Source organism: Pyrgilauda ruficollis, unplaced genomic scaffold (assembly GCF_017590135.1).
Source record: "Pyrgilauda ruficollis isolate IOZ18807 unplaced genomic scaffold, ASM1759013v1 scaffold54, whole genome shotgun sequence".
Taxonomy (NCBI): Eukaryota; Metazoa; Chordata; class Aves; order Passeriformes; family Passeridae; genus Pyrgilauda; species Pyrgilauda ruficollis.
In genome coordinates this window covers 6,878,179-6,899,772 of record NW_024527044.1, presented here as the reverse complement: position 1 = coordinate 6,899,772, position 21,594 = coordinate 6,878,179, and the positions used below count along the sequence as shown (strand labels likewise).

Here is a 21,594-nt window from a genome sequence, read left to right as displayed (position 1 = left end):
AAAAAAAAACCCAGACCAAAATTGTCCATGCTGACAATTCTCTTCTTAAAAGTTAGATAATATAAACTATTATACATGAAGGGCATCCTTTAAATTCCAGCAGGGTGCCTGAGCTAAGAAGCCTTGAAGAATCCTGAATCGTTCTACCTATCTAACACAGTATCAGTGCTTTTTTTTTTTTTTTTGCTTTTTTTTCCTGGTGTTAAAACACTAAAAACTCTTAAAGAAACAAATCTGCCTAATGCACATCTCTGGTTTCCTGTGCACAGATAATATTTTCTCACCTGACAGTTTTGATGAGGTTTTGAAGAAATTGAATATTTTTATACTTAGCCTCATAATGACTGCAATGATAAATAAACACATAATGCCCCAACACCAAGAGTCTCAAAAATATTATCAACTGTCATTGTTTAGGGCTTGAGCATAGGGTAAGTGCCCTCAATAACATTTATTTTCTATTTTCCACAATGATCTGGAGGATTGCCCGGTGCAGGAATGCAGCTCTGTAATTTTATTGTCAGATAGGGTCAAGACATCAGCTGTTTTACATTGGCCTCATGCTGTCATCAGCTAGACCACCTGAGGAAGTGACCTGCTGGGAATGCATTTTTACCATCCAAACAGGGACATCCAAACCTCTGCAAGCTCAACCACCAGAAATTACAGGGAAAAGCAGAGAACAAATGGGCTTCACTTTTACTTCCTTCTAACACAATGCAATGGGCTGTTACTTCTCTTTTCTGCTTCCCATTGCAGCTGGGGATGTTTTCAGACTAAACAAGTCCCTGAAACCTGAAACTTGGCCATCACTTATGGAAGTACCCTGTGCAGCATGGTTAATAAATAAAAAGTTAAGAAAAATATAAAGACAACCTTTCCACTATTAACAAAAGACTCTTCAAAGCTACTCTTTTGCTCTGGGCTTTTACAATAATAAGCTGAAAAAATACATTAGAGAGCAGACTCCTTTTTAGCCACTTCATATTTCATTTTGCCTCTCACTTGTCTATTTATTTTCACGTCTTTCCTGATTACTTCTCAATTGTAGAAAGACAACATTAGGCACAATGAGTTTTAAATATACTCCCTGGCCAAAATAACTCCAAGGGCTGTCTGAAATTTCAAACAGCTTGCTAGTAAGTCTGGAATAAAATAAAAAGAAAGTGATCCTTACTACTTAGAGCAGGACAATCAGGACTGGTGGGTGATTTCAGTGCTTCACCTTTACACTTTTTATTTGTCTCCACGGGCATCACACCACACAACCAGGATCAGTGTGACTCTGTCCATTCACTTTTATATGAACTTGAAGAACACTGTCTGGTAAAGTACAAGAGATGTTCAACCTCCAAATGTACTCCTTTCCTGTTGGAGCTGTCCAGAAGGCTTGGGATGGGACAAGGAACAGAACTTGGACTACCTAAAATAATCACATATGAGTATAAAAACTATTTGCAAAATCAATCTTCAAAGCTACTTCAAACCATCTTGAAAGCTTTTGAAGTTCTGAATGAACGTGTCATTGGGGTCACAGATCTTCTCTGTAATTTTAAACCCTGGCAGCTCCTCTGGGCAATTTCTAACCTGGGCGTTTTGTCCTATGAAACCTAAAAGCCTAAAATGTAGATGTCTTATGATTTTTGATAAAGCCCTCAGAAGTCCAATGTAACTTTGTAGTTAGCCTTGCTCTGAGTAGAAGTTTGAAATATATGACACCTGGAAATCTCTTCTGACTATTTTTTTTTCTCCCAAGATTCATTTTAGGCATGATATTTTAGGACAATGCTGACAGACACATTTGATTTTTTGGAAGTGGTGTTTGAAACCAGTGTACTTCTGTTCCTGCATCCATGTCGGTTCCAGAGGTTAGAAATAATTTTTTGGGGTGTTGTTCTGTTTGCTCAACTATTTTTGGATTAGTTCTCTAATTTTGGGCATTCCAAGGTATTTTGCTGAGGGCTCCCTCTGTTTCCTGTGTGAGCTGCACTGTTCAGGAGCTGACAGAACCTTGTTTTTCAGGGGCAGTGCACCTTGCACACGTGGGAGTACCTGGATGCCATGTCTTGGTCATCAGAGCTACAAAAGCCAAATGCAGAGTTTGGTCTTTTTCAAGGTCTTCCTCAAAAATGTGTTTGTAGCTTGTTTATATCTCTGTCAGGGGTAGGGAGTTTCTTTCTAATTTTCGGGTTGATGGTAGTGACTTCATCTCCCTTCTTTCTCTCTTTCCTCTCATTCAAAACTGGAGAAGATGGTTACCTAGAAGTGTGTACAGAGCTGTCATTGCCCTCTTATTTCAGAACAAGAACATGGATTGGCCAGGCTTTCCACAAGCCTCATTAGCAGCATCATTAGTGCTTGGGCTCATTTTACTCAGTGGCACTGGCACTTAGTGCTATGGTTTAATGGCAAGGTGATGATTGGCCGAAGGTTGGACTTGATGATTTTGGAGATCTTTTCTAAACTTAATGATTTGGTGATTCTCTGATTCTAAAGACAGGCCTGCAGTCCAAAATATGTGTCTAGGTCCCACACATAGCCAGCAGAGACAGATACCTCCAGAAGTGATACAATCCATCCAAAGAAAAGCAGGAATGAATGACTCTCTAAAAGTCTCTTCTCTCCCCCTTTCTAATGATTATTGTCTGGATGAACAGCTTAGACCAGACAATTAGCTTAGACTAGATGCTTAACATTTAGGCAGCTGGAATTAATGTGATGAATCCCTTCTATGTGCTCAGATAATGACTGTAGCCTTTGTGTCTCAAATTTTAGCTCTGCAATATGTTTTCATAGGTGTTCAGATTCTGCACCGTGCTCTCAGATTAATTTCGACTCCCAAGGCTTAAAATACTTGCCTCCCATTACTGTTCATTGTCATAAATATGTCATGGCATAATATAGCTGTCTGTACCCATAATGAAATCCTTCTGCTTTAAGATTCAAGTCCACAGCTCATACAGGACTAATATTGCCGAAAATCACCCTAATAATGTCACAGGGACTCTTGAGCTTGTGAACCTTTCTGTTATCAGCACAGGTTCTTGGACTGAACCTCCAGCCAAGGCAGGTGCAAGTAAGATTTTAACATTTTTTATAACTTAGATGTGGAAAGAAAGAAAGAAAGAAAAAGAAAGAAAGAAAGAAAGAAAGAAAGAAAGAAAGAAAGAAAGAAAGAAAGAAAGAAAGAAAGAAAGAAACTCTAAAGTGATATCTGTAATTACAATGTTCCCAAAAGAAATTGATATAACCTGCTAAAAAAATACCTCACCTTTATTAGTTCTCCCAGATTCCTAATCAATTGCTTTCAAGCTCTTGCTACTTTTTTTTTTTTTTTTTTTTTTTAAACAGAGGATGATCTTCTAATTTCCAACCTAAGCCTCCCTGGTTAAAATACTAATACTTTTATATTGTTATCTCTGTATTGGATATGGGAAACCAACCTTCCTTCATAACAATTGTTGTAAAACTTCTATAAACTAATTATGTCTTTTACTATACTAACTGAAATGTCTGCAGTCTTTCTGAGCTGAAATTGTGATATATGAAATATGTTTTGTTAAATGGCATTCCTGGGGAAAAAATGGGTTTTGATAATAGGGCTTACAGGAAAAAAAAAAAAATGTACACAGACCAAAAATATTATAATTTCTCAGGAAAAGTTAAAAACTTAGTAAAAGTTTGGTATTTAGTCAAAATGTGTTATTTGTCACTGAAAAAGGGAGAAAATAGAACCAATGAAAGCTTCTGTTCTGCCCTGTCAACCTCTTTCATACAGAAATTATTGTCATTTTAAAGCTTATTTCTAACCCAAATACTTCCAGAAACTGCAGGTATTTGGCATTTTCCTTCTAGCCTGCTTCTAGTGGAAAATAACTCAGTCTCTTTGTGAGTCAGTTCCCAGGACCAAAGAACTGTTCTCATTGGAAAGAAATGATAATAATAATAATAGCAGTAAAGTGGAGTTCCCTGAAAATTTTATTTTGAGGCACTTCATTTCATGCCCTAACTTTATTTTTGCACAAGAAAAGGATGATTTGTCTTTGCAGTGACTGCAGGCCAAGGAGGGAGAGCGAAGCTAAGAACCTCCCCATCCATAACAGCGATGGTCTGAATAGAGTTCAAGTTTATTTGACTAATTCTTTCACCACTTGTCAGAGAACATACTTTTGTTTGTGGTAACAAAACAAGCTCTTTCCTCCCCCGTTTCTCCTGCGAGTAGCACAAGCACTTGTGTGGAGCACAAATTACCGTAACCATTATGATGTTTGCTGTCAAACTCATTTATTTATGCAACTGCTGTGGAAAGGCCTGGGGCCCAAAAGCAACCCTGAAAGATTTCAGAGCCCTGGTGTGGGGTCATGAAAGGGAAAGTGAGGGGGAGGGAGAAGCCTCCACTGGTTATGAGAAAGGAACTGACACAGGAAATGGTCACATATGGCACAGATTTATTGTGTCCGGGACTTCCCATTCAAAACTCATTATATCCACAGCTCAGAGCAGTGCGTGGCACAGCCACATTCATTTTTAGGTCTGGCATCTGACAAAATTGCTGTTCTGCTTTCAGGTGGTGGCGGTGGTAATTTTATCATTTCTAGACCAGAGAGATGGTGACTGGAATTGCATTGGCAAAAGCTCTGCTGTTTGCTGCTCCTCACCTTTATGCTGAGCCACAGGTATTGGTGTGACTGAAGCTTCAGTCAGTGAGGTTGCTGGTCAGGAGAAGAGAAAAATCCTCTTAAAAACACCTAAAGGAAATCAAGATTATCTTCAAGGGGAAGAAAATGGGAGAAGCTTTGGTAACAACAGGAGAAAAAAACCTGATACTTGCAGAACAGCATGTTTTTTAAAGGTGAAATAATAGGGACAAAAGGATGTTTCTCTTTGCATTTTTATTTGTCTTTCCTGGGAGACAGGACCCATCTCACACAGAGATGGTTTTTTGGATGGTGGTTAATGACTTCAAGAGGTTTGTGAGAATAGTTTGTTTGTCTTACCTGCTTCATGAGATCATCTGAAAGCTCCAGTCCAGGCTGTTTAACCATTTTTGTCTCCATGCACAATAAAATATCTGGTAACACTTTTGTCACTGCATTGGATTTGTTCCTGAAATAAGCATTATGGGGACCTTTGTGTTGTCAGGAACACTAAAATGATCACAGTTCCCAATTCATTAATCATAATGCAGACAAAAATCCTTCCCGATTCTGTCTTTCTGATAAAGTTTAGTAGAATTATGGACAAGCTCCCCTGGGCCAGTGCTGACAGTAGCAGGAATGAGTCTCTACCCAGTCCAGCAGCACTGGGGTATGAACCCTGGAGCTTCCTATTGCACCAAGACTACAGCTCCAAAACCACTTTTGTCCCAGCCAACACAGAGGTGCCCAGAATAACTCCTGGGTGCTTTCCAAAAATTATCACGAGTTAGGAGCCAGTTCAAAAATTCATTTTGGAGGTGACCACTGTCTTCTGGAGGGTCCATGGCTTTAATACTATGGAAGTGCTATGCCAGCTGGCCTCAGGGACCAGAACCTGATTTGTCACTGGTTATTTTATAAGTTTTGATGGATAAAATGCTCTAGCAGCTCAGTTCCTGCTGATTGTTCTGGACACAAGTACTTCCAAGTATGACACCTTGTAATCCAGAAGATTTGTGGAATTATAAGAAAAATCCCTTTATCCAACCTGGTCTTTGCAACCTCACTAAAAGGCCCTTCCAGATTTACTCACCACCTCCTTTGAGCGGGATCAAGATATTTTGTCCTGGCTGGGTTGTTATCCTCCCCAAATTTTCATGGGTTTGTGAGGCAGATTTGATGTTTTCTCTCAAACACAGAGACCAACAATGATCTCTCTGACTCAAGAGGTTCCTGACCTGTAAATCACTGAAAGCCTGAGGAGCATTTTAGGTGAACATTACTATACAAATGCTTGGTTCCCATACTCTTTTTGATCCCTGTTGGAGAGCATTTCTGACCACAGAGATTTGCTGGTCTCCTTTTTTAAGACTTTACTTGTGCACTGATGCTTTGAGGTCAAGAATGAATTATTATTATCGTTTCTGGGAACTGGAATACCATAATTTTTTGTCCATGACTAGGACAGATATATTTTCATCTGTAACTTGTGCCTTCCCTCTCAGGCATGGGGAGCTCTGAAGGGTTGATGCAAACATAAAAATGTATAACTGTATGAAACTGGCAAATAACACTTGATTTTACAGAGAATAAGCAGCTTCAATATGTGCGGCCATATCAAAGCATGCACACAATGAATGCAAGAGCAAATATTTCATGTACTATACCTGTTTTTCTTTGTATTTGCATGTGAAAGGGAAGGGTGAATGCAGATCTCAGGATGCATAAGAAGAGAGTTTTACTACTGACTTTGTTCAAAGGAAGCACCAGTAACTGTCTTTTCTCTACTTGGGCACTTACTTTTACAAACCTTGAAGGAACATAGTATTTTTGAGTCCACAAATGTGGCTAAAATTGGCTGGGGGGGGCGGTGTCAAAGTTTTTTATAGAAGAATGATAAACAGGAGAATATAAAAACCCCACACAGAGTGATGTTATAAGACTCATTTCCTTCCAAAACAATTTTCTTTAAAAAAAAAAATTAACAGCCTAAAGCAGTCATTCTATTTTTATTTACATGGTCCCTGCTATGAGTACATATTTATATGTGTGTGTGTTCCCATGGTTTAACCCCAGCTGGCAACTCAACCTCACAGAGCCCCTCAGCCACTCAGCCCTGGTGGGATGGGAGAGAGAACTGGAAGTGTAAAAGGGAGAAATCTTGGGGGTTGAGATAAAGACCTTTAAACAGGGGAAGTAAAAGTTGTGTAAGCAAGCAAAGCAAAGCAAATAATTCATTCACCGCTTCCCATGGGCCGGGAGTGTTTGGCTGCTCCAGTGGGACTCCATCACAGGTAGTAGTGACTTGGAAAAACAAATGCCATCCCTCCAAATGTCCTCCCCTTCCTTCTCACCCCAGCTTTATATGCTAAGCATGACCCCACATGGTCTGGGATATTCTGTGGGTCACCTGGGGTCAGCTGTCCTGGCTGTGTCCCCTCCCAAATCCTTGTGCACCCCCAGTCCATTCACTGGTGGGATGAGGGGCAGAAAAGGCTTTGACTCTGTGCAAGCCCCTCTCAGCAATAATGAAAACATCTCTGTGCTATTAACATCATTTGCAGCACAAATCCAAAACACAGCCCAAAACAGCTACTGCAAAGAAAATTAACTCTGCCTGAACCAAACCCAGCATGTTTGTACACAAACACATGAGAAACATTTGTACCACTGTGCCTTCAACTGAACTCAGAATAATTTACCTTTTCTGGATTTCCAAGGTGCTATTCCTGGGCTCTTCCCCCCCCCCCCCCCCCCCCCCTTTATTTCCCATTTGAATGTCAGCAGGTCAAAAAGGAACAGTTAATGCTGATGAATATTTCCCTCTCAGCAAAGATATGTGCTGGCCAGCCCAAGGCCAATGAATCGCAATTTCTAAACATTGTCCCATTTATCTCTCCCCTCCCCCTTCCTCCCCTCCTTGCTTTTATATTTTTGTAGCTATAATTGTAGTTAAATTAGAAATAACTGACGGGCAAATGCAGTCAGATGGAAAGAAAATTGTGGGAGATTTATTTTATTTTGATAAAAAACTGACATTGCCTTTTGTTTTTGTCAGAAAGAGACTCTATTTTTCCTTGTGCCATGAATTGTGGAATCTATCACGAAATGGGTAAAAATTATTGAAGCAAATGGTGGTGTTAACCTGAAGGGGAAAATCATTAATGTTGATGTATTTCATTCAATTTTAAATGTAGAATTTATTTTATTTTATTTATTTGGCATTGGGGAACAAGGGAAAAGGCAGGAGACTTGTAAAGGACTCTATGTGCCTTTAAGTCAGAACATCTGTTTTAAAAAATGCTCTTCTCTCCTTCCACCTCTCTCCATTTTTCTAAATAAAGGATATGATGTGGTGATGGTGGTAGTGGTGGAGGTTTTTTCCCTAAGCAAAGAGGGCCCCCTTGGCGCATTATTCTTTTCAAATGTGAAATGAGGTGGAAAATCCTCATTTCACGACAGGAAGGACAAATATTGACACAAAGTTAATATTTGTCAGGAGCCCTAGAAGCAACCTGAGTGCTAAAATCTCATCTAGATATATGTACTGGTATGTTTATGTATATAAATAAATAATAAATTTGCCTTGATGATGGGTGGAACCTGCAGAAATCAAAGTCTGCTCGCTGAGGTGGAGGAATTATCTGCAGAGGGTGAACACACACACACATTCCATGTATCATTTCTCTCTCTTCTTGTGTGGAGCAGGACAAACAGGTGAATTCTTGAGCCCAAAGGACATGTGTCCCCTTCCTCTGCCTGGGTACACAAGAACCCAGCATGAAGTTCAACAATATGTGAATATCTTCTCTATCTTTCCCACATGTTTTTAAGGACTATGGTTGACTCTTTTTCCCCTGTTTTTTTCTCCCTCTCACACACATGTGTGTGTATGCAAACACACACAAATAGAACCTGTGTAATCCAATTTCACCCATGGCAGGGGGATGCTTCTGGAATTTATCACTGCTATTGTTCATCACCAATGTAAATAGCACATGTCAGCTCAATATTCAGTGGTCACTCAGCATTTATTAAGTCCTGTCCACTCTGGCCTTTTTTAGAGGAAAGCCCTGGGGCAGATAAGCTGCTGGCCGTGACACGCAGCGTCACTTATCTGTTCGCATTGATTATCAGAGTCAGCTGTGGCCAGGACTCACTTTTTTCTTCTCCTCTAAGACCCCCTCTTACAAGCACCCCTGCTTGGATTTTCATGAGGAAATAATCAGATTAGGGCTTCAGTGGCGAGTTCATATGGAGTTCTCTTTCTCCAATGTGCTACTAACCGAATAAACGTGTTTTGTGGTAAATTGTAAATGACATTATGATTACTAAGGCCAGCGTGGGTTTCATTTAAAAGTGATCGAAATTGCAGGCTGCAGAAATTGTGACTGGCAGATAAGGCCATTTGGAAGAAGACAAGCAACGATGTGTGTGTGTGTGCATGGGTGTGAGTGTGTGCAGGAAAACAAGCCAGCCCCCTTTGCAGGGCAGGCGGGGCTAAGGAAAGTTCTGAGAAATCACGAAATATCATCAAATCCCATTTGTAGACATGAGAAATGTCACCAGGGGGAGATGGGGTGTTTCCAGGATAGCGGTGGATGAGATGTGTCAGCCTTTGTGGGCAGGCTGCTGGCGGCACAGCGCATCCCCCCAACGCTCCGGGACAATTCCAGTGTCTCTGAGCACAGCATTTCCACTTCTGTTGTGAACAGAGCTGTCCCTCACCCTTTTTTTGCCTCCAGCACAAACTGACAGCAAAATACTACAGCAAAATGTTTACACTGAAAAGCAAAAAAAAAAACCCAAAAACCAAAAAACAAAACAAAACAAAACAAAAAAAAAAAAGAAAAAAAAAAAGAAAAAAAAACCAACAAAAAAACACCACAAAAAAAAAAAAAAACAGGGAAAATCCCATCTCACTTGGACATCCTCCCTAAGCAGAGCTCAACATTTATGTAATTCCATTGCTTCCCTCAGGGACGTGCAGAGGGAGAGCTCATTCTGGGGAAGGTTCACAGACCATGGGCTGCACATGATGATTCCCCTGGAAATACATAGTAGGTGAGAACCCACAGGATCCAGGCTTTGAGATGTAGCTAAAGGCAGAGCCCAGAATTATTTAATGGAATCCCAGAATGGCTTGGGTTGGAAGCAACCTTAAAGATCATCCGGTTCCAACACTTCTACCATGGGCAGGGACACCTTCCACTGTACTACATTGCTCAGAGCCCCATCCAACATTTCTCATAGTTAATTTCTTTTTTAGAAGTCTGCTACTTTTATCTAGCAGAGGTTTTCACATAATGTGTCCTTGATAAGGGATGTCCTTTTGCCCTAATATCTTCTCAGTCATCATAAACTAGAAGTTTGTGACTCTCAAGGATGTTTCTGTCCCTTATTTTTCATGTGACTTGAATACATGACCCCAAGTGCTGAATGAGGAGCACAGAATTGGTTTGGATATTGGCCATGCTTTGCCCAACACGTTTGTGAGCACAGCTGACTAAGGAAGGAGCAGGCTAGGTGAGGGAAGGAGAATTCTAGCTGACTACAGCAGCAAATTCCTCCTTTGATTTTATTTTGAAGAGAGGAAGGAAAAACAGAAACATACATCTTTTTCTAAGATGCTTCAGGCAGAAATGTTTATGGTTTTGGTGCCTGTATCTGAACTCATATACTTTTAGTCTCTCTTCATAATCAGTGGTGATCTCATTGTTACAGCCTGAGGCACAATTTCTCTCATCTTAAAGCAGAGACCTGTATTTAGTCAGATGGAGCACACCGTAAACTTATAGCACCATTCAGGACTTTTGACAAAGGTATGGAGTGGCAGCACAAGGGGGAATGGCATCAAACTAACAGGGGTAGGGTTAAATTTGGTATTGCAAAGAAATTCGTTACTGTGAGGATGTTGAGGCATTGGTTGCCCAGAGAAGCTGTGGATTTCCCATCCCTGGAATTGTTCAGGGTCAGGTGGGAAGGGGGCCTGAGCAACCTGGTCTAGTGGAAGGTGGTCCTTTGCAGGAGGGTTGGAACTAGATGGTATTTAAGGTCCAACCTTACAACCCAAACCGTTCTGTGAGTCTATGATTCTAACTCAGAAGACTGTGCAGATTACATCTCTTCTCTCTAGAGCCTTTCATAAAAGGATCCTCTTGACTTCTCTGCAGAGGCACTTGGGAAGGGATTTAGTGGAAAATCCTGAGAAGTGTGTAACGATCTTCACCCCTGTTACATTCAGTGAAAGAACAAAGTGTTATTTAAAGTGACTTTTGCACTCCCATTCATTGTGTGTTACACCTACAGATGTTGCAGCTATCAAAAGAAGTCCAGGTGACACTCTGCACTTGTGTTTAAGTGACAGGATCCCACCTCTGGTCAATAAAATTATAGGATTGTAAAATGTAATCCAGATGACTGAACAGAAGTATTTTAGCGTAAATTTCACTGGTTTTAAACTGCTTTGAATAGATGACTGGGGAATTGGGTGTGTTTCAGTCACACAAATGTGTGTTTAGAGTAATTTCTGGTGCTGTGGGGTGTCCTTGCAAGGCATATGTCTTCTATTGACCCTGTGTCACATGTCTCAGGTATCTCAAGACATCCCAAACAAATCTAGAACCTGCCTGTGAGCAAATGGTTGAGATTCCAGATCTCAACGGACTGCTGTGGGAGTTTGGAATTTGGAACACATGTGAGAGTGTCCTATATTTTTAGGTATCTGAACCTGATGGGTTCTTCCAGCTTCTCACTTGATGAGGTGGTTCATCACTGGAGTAGATTAATGATGTTCTGGTCCTTTCTAATGTTTTCTGTTTGAAGTGCAGTCTCTGTGAGTGGGATGAGACAGCATTTTGTTGGGTTAAATTATCATTTCAAAGACTTGCAGTCATTTCCTGATTCATCACCCTGCTACAGGCTTGGGACCAGGGAAAATGTAGAAGGCACAAGGACATGGGGACAAAGTGCTGGGTCAGACAAAAAGTTTGTCTTGCATGTATGCTCTTTCAATGGATACTGCAGTTTTATATGTAGAAAGAACAAGGTAGGTGCAGATGATGCCTCTCTGTCATTTGTTTTCAGTCCTCAAAATCTTCAATTCCAGGACATCTAGAGGTAGATGCAGTTTTTACCTATTTAATATCCCTCAGTGTCCAGGCTTCTCTTAAAACTATGCAAAATTTTAACACTGACAAAGTGACTTTAAATTTGGAATGGGAAAACAAAGAGCTATTAAAAAAAATTGATATGATGTCTGAAACAATTTTTTTTTTTCCCCATCTCCCTTTATTCTCTTCCAGGAATTTACAGAGATGACAGTAAGTGCCTCTTCAAGCCCTCAGTACAAGGCTACTTCTGCAAACAGACAGATCATGCACTTGTCATCTTAGAAAACTTGGATTCCAGCGTGGACAGCCAGAGGCTGTTCCCAGTGGTTACAATGACTGGAAGCTTTATGGACACCTTCACTGATGAGACCTCACTTTCTTTGTGTCACCCTGAAGAGCATCGTTCTGCTTTCTTCTCTGTTCTGCCCTCCACCAAACTCACCACGGTTTGCTTCCCAGACCTGGCACCTCTGGCTTTCCGACTTTATCTTCTCAGTGGCCAAAACACAACCAGGCTGCCCCTCGCCATATTCTTCACTGAACCACTCAGCCTTCGTGTTTTCATCCAAGGGAATTATGTCTCTCCAACCCCATCTTCTTTTTCACTGAATGCAGGGGCAGGAGCCAATTACTTCAGCTTTGAGGACAACCTTCTCTATGTTCTCCTCCATGAGAAGGAACCTGTGGAAATAGTTGCTGGCCTTTCCCTTCTTGTGGCTTTCACTGTAACTGAGGCTGCTGGGGAAGCGAGTGAGGCAACCATAATACGTCGATTGGCTGATTTCTTGAAGATTGGTCATGACCAAGTCAGAGTGGTCTATAACGTGCTGGGAAGTGAAAGCACGTTGCAGGTAATCTCAGCCAATGCCAGCAAAAAGAGATATCACTGCCCTAACATGGCCTTTTGCACAGCCTTTCAGAGCAGGTACAGCCCACAGGAAGAGGGGACACAGCCAGGGAGCACCCGGGCTGTGCATCCACCTGATGGGGCTGGTCCATCAAGAGTGCTGATCATTGAGCTTGGTGATCTGCCGGGTCATCCAAGAAACGAGTTAACAAGTGACAGCCTAAAGAGTTTGGCCAGAACAATTATCAACACTCATCAGACTGGAGACCTTCAGAGTGGCCTTGGCTTGCCAGTTGACACCCTAATGGTGACTCAGTCTGCTTTGCTGTCCCCAAGAGAAGGTAACAGTAGGTAAGTAGCAGATGTATCATCACCAGATACTGATTGAAGTGTAGCGAGGTACTTTATCCACTTGATGTACTTATTAAGTTCTCCATTGACTGGAATATGACTAACCATGCTGGAACATGTTATAAAGTTTCCATGACTTGTCCAGAGAAGCTGTGGGTGCCCCATCCCTGGAAGTGTCCAAGGCCGAGTTGGAAAAGGCTTGGACCTGGTCTTGGACCAGGTCTTTTGGAAGATATCCTTGCCCATGGCAGGGGCTGGAATGTGATCACCTTTAAGGTCCCTTCCAACCCAGACCACTCCATGATTCTGTGATGTCAGAGCTATACCAGCTGGATTCCCAACCATCAATTACCATGTTTTTCTGTTGGTGCTTATGAGTCTCTGGAATGCAGAGATGTCAGTGATGCCTTAAATGAGGAACAGAGTTCCTGGAAGTCTGCCTTGAAACTATAAAGAACTGGGTTAATTCATGTTATCATAGCTCTTAAATTCTAAGCAATTAAATCTATGAATGTTTATAAATTGATGTGGCACCAGGGATGTGTTATTGAAGATGGGTTGTTGCCTTAACAATCTTGAAGATCTAAACATTTATTAATGTACTTTTAAAATTTAAGGCAACAAAAATCTGTTTAATCTTTTACTTCAATATCCTGCAGGACACAAACCACTATTCTCCACCTTGATACCTTAGTGTCAACTTTTATTTTTACCTAAAATTCTAGAAATCCATCTGATCTTCATGATACAGGAGCTGGACACATCCAATACTACCTGAACATGTGCCTAGGTGTTGGATCCTATTCCTGTTCTTTCTGTCACAAATACTTGTCCATTTCCTCTTGTCAGCCTTTACCTCCAGATTCCCAGGAGAGCTCCTGGTTTCTTTTCTCCACTTTTACATCAGTAGCTTTCTGGGCATTGATTCTTCCTCCTCCAGATACCTTCAAAGTAATCAAATCACCTCACTGTCTGCTTTGGAAAAAAAACCAACTATTTGAGTTCTGTTGAGTCTTTCTTTCTTTCTCTATCTCTGTTTTCTGAATCTGTTTGGAAGTGGGCATGACTGAAAGTCAAGGTTTCCTTCTTGGTGGATTCCTCAGCTTTGGCATTTTTAAAATTCAGCCGCGCAGGGTGCTGGGCCACCTTGACAAGACCATGACTTTTCCAAGAAAGGTTGGACCACAGGATCATTGAGGTCACTCCCAACCTGGCATTCTATGATTGTATGGAATCGGTGCCAAATGCAAAAGTGGTGTTAAATTCCATTTTCTACTGGCACAATTCAATGATTCCATTAGCCCATTCTTCCACAGAAACAGGAGAGCTTATGGTCATCTCTTTGCTCACTGTATTCTTTATTTCCTTTTCAGTTCTGACTTTCCAGAACCCAGTTCCCTCTGTTTGCCCAGATTCTACATCTCACATGATCTGGACCCCCATGTTTGACTTTTCTGTTGGTAATTTATCAGCCCACAAAACCATGCATTTTATCAGCAGTGGCTTTATATTTGTATCTCCTTCCAGGTACAGAAACAGACCTGCATCTCATTTTGACAGAAGAATACACGATACTCTTTTGCTTTACAATAATTTCCCCCTGGAGCTCCCTTTTGAGCTCTGCCAGTTGAAGAGTTCTTGGTCAGTTTTGTACATACTAAATTTTATTGATATTCGATACCAAGACTCACTTTTTGAAGGTCTTTTTTTCCCTCTCCTCCATAGAAACAAGCAATCCTTTCTCTCCCTCCTTCCTCTGTCCTATCTTCGTCTTTTCAGCCTCATACTGCCACTATTTACACAGCCCAGATGTCAGCCCTTATCTGCAGAGGAGGCTGTGAAGACCAGGGCTGGGATGGGAGCAGACAGCAGTGTATTTCAGCATCAGATCCTGAAACGGTATTAAAAGCATATGGGTAATATGAAAAAGGTAATATCCCATCTGTTTTTAATAGGGGACATAGGATTTGGTGTTTGGCAATCTTATTGTGTACTCTCTTGATATTGCATAATGTTATTTTTTGATGTTGTGCACTACTGAGGCTTATCCAAGTATAAGTATATTCCATATATTCCATCTATGAAAGGAAGAAATTTGATTTGTCTAAGACTTATCCTCTGAAATTAATACCACATCCTCTCCCATTTGCTGCTGACCCATGAACCATCCTGATGTCTGCCAGTGACACAAACTCTGTTCACATGCTTAACTTTTCTAGTAGACACTGTGTGGTTTGTGGTGGAAAAGGACCCAGAAGGAGGACAATGATCTGTGACTGCAGGAATCTTTGTTTAGTTGTTTTGGTTTTGGTTTGTTGGTTTCAGCTGGAGGTGGTTTTTTGTTTGTTTGTTTGTTTATTTGGGTTTTTGGGGGGGAGGATTTTATTTTTGATTTCTTTTGGGTTGGGTGGGTTTTTTGTTTTGTTTTGGTTTTTTTTTTTGTTTTGTTTTGTTTTGCTTTGCTCTTGTGCTTTTGCTTTTGGGGTTTTGTTGGTTTTTTTGTGGCGTTGCATTAAGCTCAATGAGGAATTCTTAAGTGCAAGATCAGATCTTAAATCAGGGCCAATTCTGAAGATATACTGCATTTTGGATCAGCACCTCACTGTTGTGCGTGGGGCTGTTTGCGTTACACTGAATGGCACTGCAAAATGGGACAGCAGAAAAATTATGTGGGAAATTTTACAGTGGGTGGTGAGGCCCGGGCACAGGTTGCGCAGAGCAGCTGTGGCTGCTTCTTGATCCCTGGTAGTGTCCTAGGCCAGGCTGGATGGGTCTTGGAGCAACCTGGGATAGTGGAAGTTGTCCTTGCCCATGGAAGGGGGTGGAACTGGATAATCTTTAAGATCCCTTCCAGCCCAAGGCATTCCATGATTTACACGATCCCGAGACACAATCCCAAGAGACCATTTAAAGCAGGGAAGCACCATCTTCTGTGTGCCAGCAAGGAAACCTCAAGGCTGCCTTTTTTCAGGCAGAAGTGACATCTCTACACTGTGACTGCTCTCCCGGCTGTGTTTTGTCTTCCTGTCTGTGAACACTCTGTGAAAAGATTCCAAGCAGTAAGGATCAGGAGAGTTCCCTAGGATGGAGGATGTTTTACTACAGACACAAGAGCAGTGCTAGCCTAAAGCCTTGGAGTCACTGTCCCAGTTATGGGAAGACCTGGGATCTTTATTGAAGAGAACACTCACATCACCAGATCATAGGACTGGCTTAGAACTCACCCACCCTCAGCTGCTCGGGCTCCTCTGCACTGTTATTTATTGCTCCCCATCAGTCATAGCTTTTCTGGAATTACTCATGGCTGACATTTCCGATGCAATAAAGCCACAGATAACCTGTGAAATGAAATCAGGGTTTTCCTGTTGGGACATGTACTGTCCCCACTGTCTATCTGTCTCCATTTAAGCAGCACATGCTGGCACAGGCACAGATAATAGGACTGGGGTTACAAGTCAGACAAAATATTCCAGTGTATTTTTTTGTGGAAGGAAAAGAGGAATATTTTCACACCTGAGCCATGCAAAACCCAGTTGGACCATCAGAAATACACAGAACCTGCACTCCTCCAGGCCCATCTCCTTGGGCTTTCAGACCAGGGAATTGTTCTGCATCACTATCATGCTCAATGACTCTCTGAAACGAGGTTGGAGCCAGGGGAAGGTCAGTCTCCTCTCCCAGGTAACAAGCAGCAGGATAAGAAAAAACACTCTAGCTGCAAAAATCTCCCACCAGGGGAGGTTTATGCTGGATATTAGAGAAAAATATCTTTCACTGAAAGAGTGGTTAGGCATTGGGACAGGCTGCCCAGGGCAGGGGTGGAGTCAGCACCCCTGGAAGTGTTCAAGAGGTGAATGAATGAGACATTTGGGGACATGGTTTGGAGGTCAACACAGTGGTACTGGGTTAATGGCTGGACTAAACAGTATTAGAGGTAGTTCCCAACCTTAATGATTTTATGGTTTTGTAACACAACAATGACTACAAAAAGATCTTTAATCGGCACAGACTGGATGTTCATTTGCAGCCCAGGACAGTGAGGCTGAAGGGGAGCCTTGGAAACTCTGCTGTGGTAAGGTATGAGTCAATAGGTCTGTATATCACACTGCCAAGCCTTCAAAAAATATGACTTGTCTGTTATGATTTGAAGTGCTTTTATACATGATTTTAATTTAACTCCTTTGTTAGGGTTACTTCAAGCACGGCTCATTAATTTGTCAAGAGAAGACAGAGGTGATTGCTGTGACTGCTATAGTCTTGCACAGCTGGAGAGTCAGAGATGTCTATCACACAGTTTATCTTCCAGTAAAATGCCTGTGTATAATAGATACTGCAATGTATTTACAGGTAGAAATCCCTGTTTTGCAAAATCTTCCTAATATCAATATAAATAGGAAAGAACAAGAAGCACAGTGATGAATATATTGTGTGTCTTTGTGCAGGTGCCTTTATGCAAAATCAGGAATGTAATTCTGGGCAGTTGTCCAGAAGCCATTTAGTCCCTATCCCCCCACTACTGCAGGTGCTTTGCTCCTTCTTGATTGACCTTTAACTGGACACAAACTGAAATTTTTTTTTGTGAGTTATGTTTGAGGTAGCATATGAAAAATGGTGCTTGTTCAGGAAATTTCAGGCTCACAGCAAGGAATAAAAAGGAAGCAAATTATCAAAGAATGGCATATTCCAACAGTACTTCCCATGCAGAGCACTAAATGAGATATTACAACTAATTCCCTGCGTCACACAGCACATATGCAGGCAGCAGGGCTGGAGTTCAAACTAGATAAATTCTGACTCCTCCTAACCTCAAAGTTTTTGTATTTGGGTAACTTTTATACAGGTTTCAGACAGTCTGCTGTGTGGAATTGCACAGGGTTTTATAAAAAAAGAGAGACTTGACAGCTTTTTTCCTGCATAAGTATACGTATTTTTCCTCCAGTGATCAGGCAAAGGCAGGATGCTAAAAATCTCCATGTCAAAAGCTGCAGATATTGTAGCACTTGAGGTTATTTCAAAGTTTTACCTGCTACACCCCTCAAGTGAAGGTGTGGAAATGATGATACTCAGGAGCTTAAACTAAGCTTAAAATCTCCTTTAATTTAAATTTATTTAAATTTAAGTTAGATATTCACAGGGTTAGATTTAGGTTAGATATTCATGTAGAGAGCATATTCTTATGTAGAATGTGACCCTCACTCACAGCTGATTACAAAAAAGGACAAATTCACTTCAAGTAATTAAAAGGAAGGACATTTAAGATGATAATGGAAACTGAGTTTATTTTAAGAAGTAAGGAAGAGAATCATAAAACCATTTAATAAAAAATTTGTTTATCTTGGCAAAGCACATCTGGAAAATATCATTCTATCTGTGAAAATATGTTGCAAGAGTAAATACCAGTGAGGAATCTCTCTATAGCAATGGACAATGACAGCACAGGAACCAAAGCATATAAGGCATCGAGAGGTAAATTTGCATTTAAAAATAGAAGCAGGTTCCTCCTCAGATAATAAACTGGAAGAGCCTTGCAATAGAACTGGAAAGAGAATAGTTCATGTTTCTATTCAAGACTATTTTCTATATTTTTTTCCACACGCAGCCAAAATTATACTATGATTTTTATTTATTTATTTAATAGTTTGGGAATAGTTGAGGTGGCCAACATCTCTTTTACAGTCTAGTGAAAAGGTGGGAAAGTCCACATGAAAAACCTAGAGGGTTTTCCATCACAGGAAATTCTGGTTCTGTAATGAGTTCTTTATGGGAGTGATGGGATAAGAAATATCATGACTATGAAGTGGGGGATAAAACTTGAACATAAAGTGTTATCTCAAATAAAACTGCCTGATCAAAAATTGTACTTTTGGAATTAGGATGAAATTTTTATTATCAATTCATAATTCTTTTCCTAGTGGGAAACTTAATTGTGGGATGGGCCAGAAGGGGTGGGTGGCCATTGGGAACTTAGAGACTCAGACACATCTTCCCACAGTGAAGGTGGTGACAATGGATGTAAAAATAGTTTATGTGAAGGGAATATTCTGTGTCAATAGAATATTTATCTGTCTGAACAACAGTGAAATTTTAGTGTGTTAGTAATCTTTTGCTTCTGGTAGAATTGAAATTGGGCATCAAAACTCAATTGTCAATGTAAGGAAGGCCCAGTCATACCAGGGATGATGATGGTACAAAAAATCTTTAATTATGTAGAGATTAAGCCCCAGATCTACAGTTTTTAGCTTTTTTTTTTTCTTTCATAGGCCCCAGATCTACAGTTTTTTAGCTTTTTTTTTTTTTTTCTTTCATATTTAAATCAAGGAAGGAAAACTAAGGAGGCATCTTTTGACCTGAGTTAATTGAACTGTAGCTTGAGTGTAAATGTTTTTCATTCAGTCTGTTCCAAACAAGCACAAAATATGTCTGTCCATAAGATTGTTTGGTTTTGAAGGGGAAAATACCAAAAGCAGCCCTTTGTATATGAGCCTCATGTGAAGCTAGCATTTCCCTTGCAGGTTTTCCAACAAATCTTCAAACTACCTTCCATGGACCTTCACATTGCCTCTCCAACAATAGTAGATGAATATTATAATGGTTTTTCATCATTGCTTTCCTGGACAGGAACCCTTTTGGCAGTGTAGGGTTAAGAGGGTCTATCACAAAGATATATTTCACCTCTAAGTCTTAAATTTTAAACTAAATTTCTGTTGGCATCTAGTGTACATGGTAAATGTATCCAAGAATTTGTCATTCCCACTCAAAGCTGACAGCTGTGAATTACAAGTTCAGGCAATTAGAAGTCCTACCCCTCACACAGCTTTGGTTGCTTGCTCTGACAATGGCCTTCCAAAACTCAGCGGGCTCCTCTGCAGGAAAGGAGCAGAAGGTAGGAAAGGTGAAAAGAGAGCAGGAGAATGCAGAGGAAGAGGAAGGTGGAGAAGGTAGGAGAGATTTGGGAAAAGGAGCACAAGACTTTGCATTTATGGGAAAAAGGAGGAATAAATTGCCATATACCCCCCACACCAGTCTTGGTCTTTGAAACTGAAGGGTTTGTGTTAATACATCTCAGTTAAAAATGAAGAGGATCAGCTCAAGAGAAGTTATTCCCTATTTCAGTGCTCCCTCAGAAGTCAATGTTTTTCAGATACATGCAGGAGATCCTGCAGTGTCCCTGCTATGCTTCTCAAGCACTGCAAAGAGATGTGATCCCAGCACGGGTACCTCAGTGCTGTCAAACAAAACCTGCCTTGCTCGTGTCACACATGAATTTATTTTCCCTCCCAACAACTAATGGGACCTGAGACATAAGTGATGATTTACACGACACAGGCACCAGCAGAGAGGAGCTGCTGGCCACATCTCCCAGGGACCAACCCTGTCCCCACTCCGCCTTATTTAACATGTGAGTGGTGTCACCTCTATCAGCAGAGCTTGTCTGCTGTGACATTCGAGTGAGTGACGGCCGTGTCGGCTCCGAGGCCAGCCCGCTCCGCTGTCGCATCGCGCTCCCGGCCTCCGCTGCGCGTCTGATGGGAAAGGGGGGAAAAATTCTTCCACAGGCTTTGTTAGCAGGAATCTGGTGAGCAAAGGGTTAAATGGCTTGGGGTGCTGGGTGTTTGTGGGGTAGTGTGCATGTGTATATATGGATATGAGTGTGTGTGTGTGCATATAAGTAGTAAAAAAAATTACATATATATATATATATAGAATATAGATCTATATACGTACACAGGCACCTTGGTTTGGCTGTAGGACCTCGTGCCCGCAGGCCACAGTCACATTATCATCTGGAAATTGGATAACGACAGCACAATGACAAATCCAGGTTGCCTGCAATAAGGTGCTAATCCCTTTGCTTTAATATCGGAGCAGCGTGTAATGATGTTTGGACATCACTCCAGTTTACTGACGACCCCACTGGGGCCGGCAATAGAAGCGTACAACTGTCTAACAAGCCATCAGGTGACCGCCGTCGTCAAAGCAACGGGCTATGCAATCTAATCTTCCCTCCATCCCTTCCAGCTCCCAATAAGGACCAGATTATAGAAGTGGCCCATCAATGCTTGGTAACTCGAATCAATTAACGTTAATTCGCACAATGCTATGATGTATTGTGATCACTTTCATTTCGGAGAAGGGGGAAGAAATTGCTATAATTCACCTAAAATGAGGTTGTCTATGGTGCTGAGGTATTAATTGGGTGTCCATATTAAATGGAAAAGGAGCAGGGTAGTGAAGGAAAAGTGGATGAGTGACTCTCTTGGCTGCTATTGACCTATCAGAAGAAGACAGTGCCCTTTTCCTTTGCTTTTATCTATTACAGTTTTCCCTATTGTGTGTCAAGTTGATGTATTATAAAAAATTCATTTGGTGACCTTCCACCCCCCTAGCAGATTAAACAATTTCACTGGGATGGCATCATTAACAGGGCCTTGCATTTAATGATGATTTCTCTAAAAGGCCACGGAGATTCGATTTTAAGCTAACAGATTTATTGCACTATTATAACATATCGTAAAAAACTGTACCACCTACGGTCTGGTTTTAGGATAGAAACTGTTTAAGAGTTTATGTGGAGCTTAAAGTGGTATTACCTTGGGATACGCAGCCCGGCAAAGCTCTGACCTCCGGCGGGATGCTGTTTACTTTT

General features: G+C 41.1%; 1 protein-coding gene across 1 annotated transcript in view; it reads left to right on the top strand.

Annotated features, from left to right (window-relative positions):
- Window positions 1-21,594, top strand: part of PKHD1 (PKHD1 ciliary IPT domain containing fibrocystin/polyductin) — a 233,326-nt gene that overhangs the window by 193,589 nt on the left and 18,143 nt on the right. Inside the window, exon 58 of the mRNA XM_041480845.1 lies at window positions 11,942-12,947. Coding sequence (XP_041336779.1) covers window positions 11,942-12,947 — 1,006 coding nt within the window. The remainder of the gene's footprint in view (window positions 1-11,941; window positions 12,948-21,594) is intronic.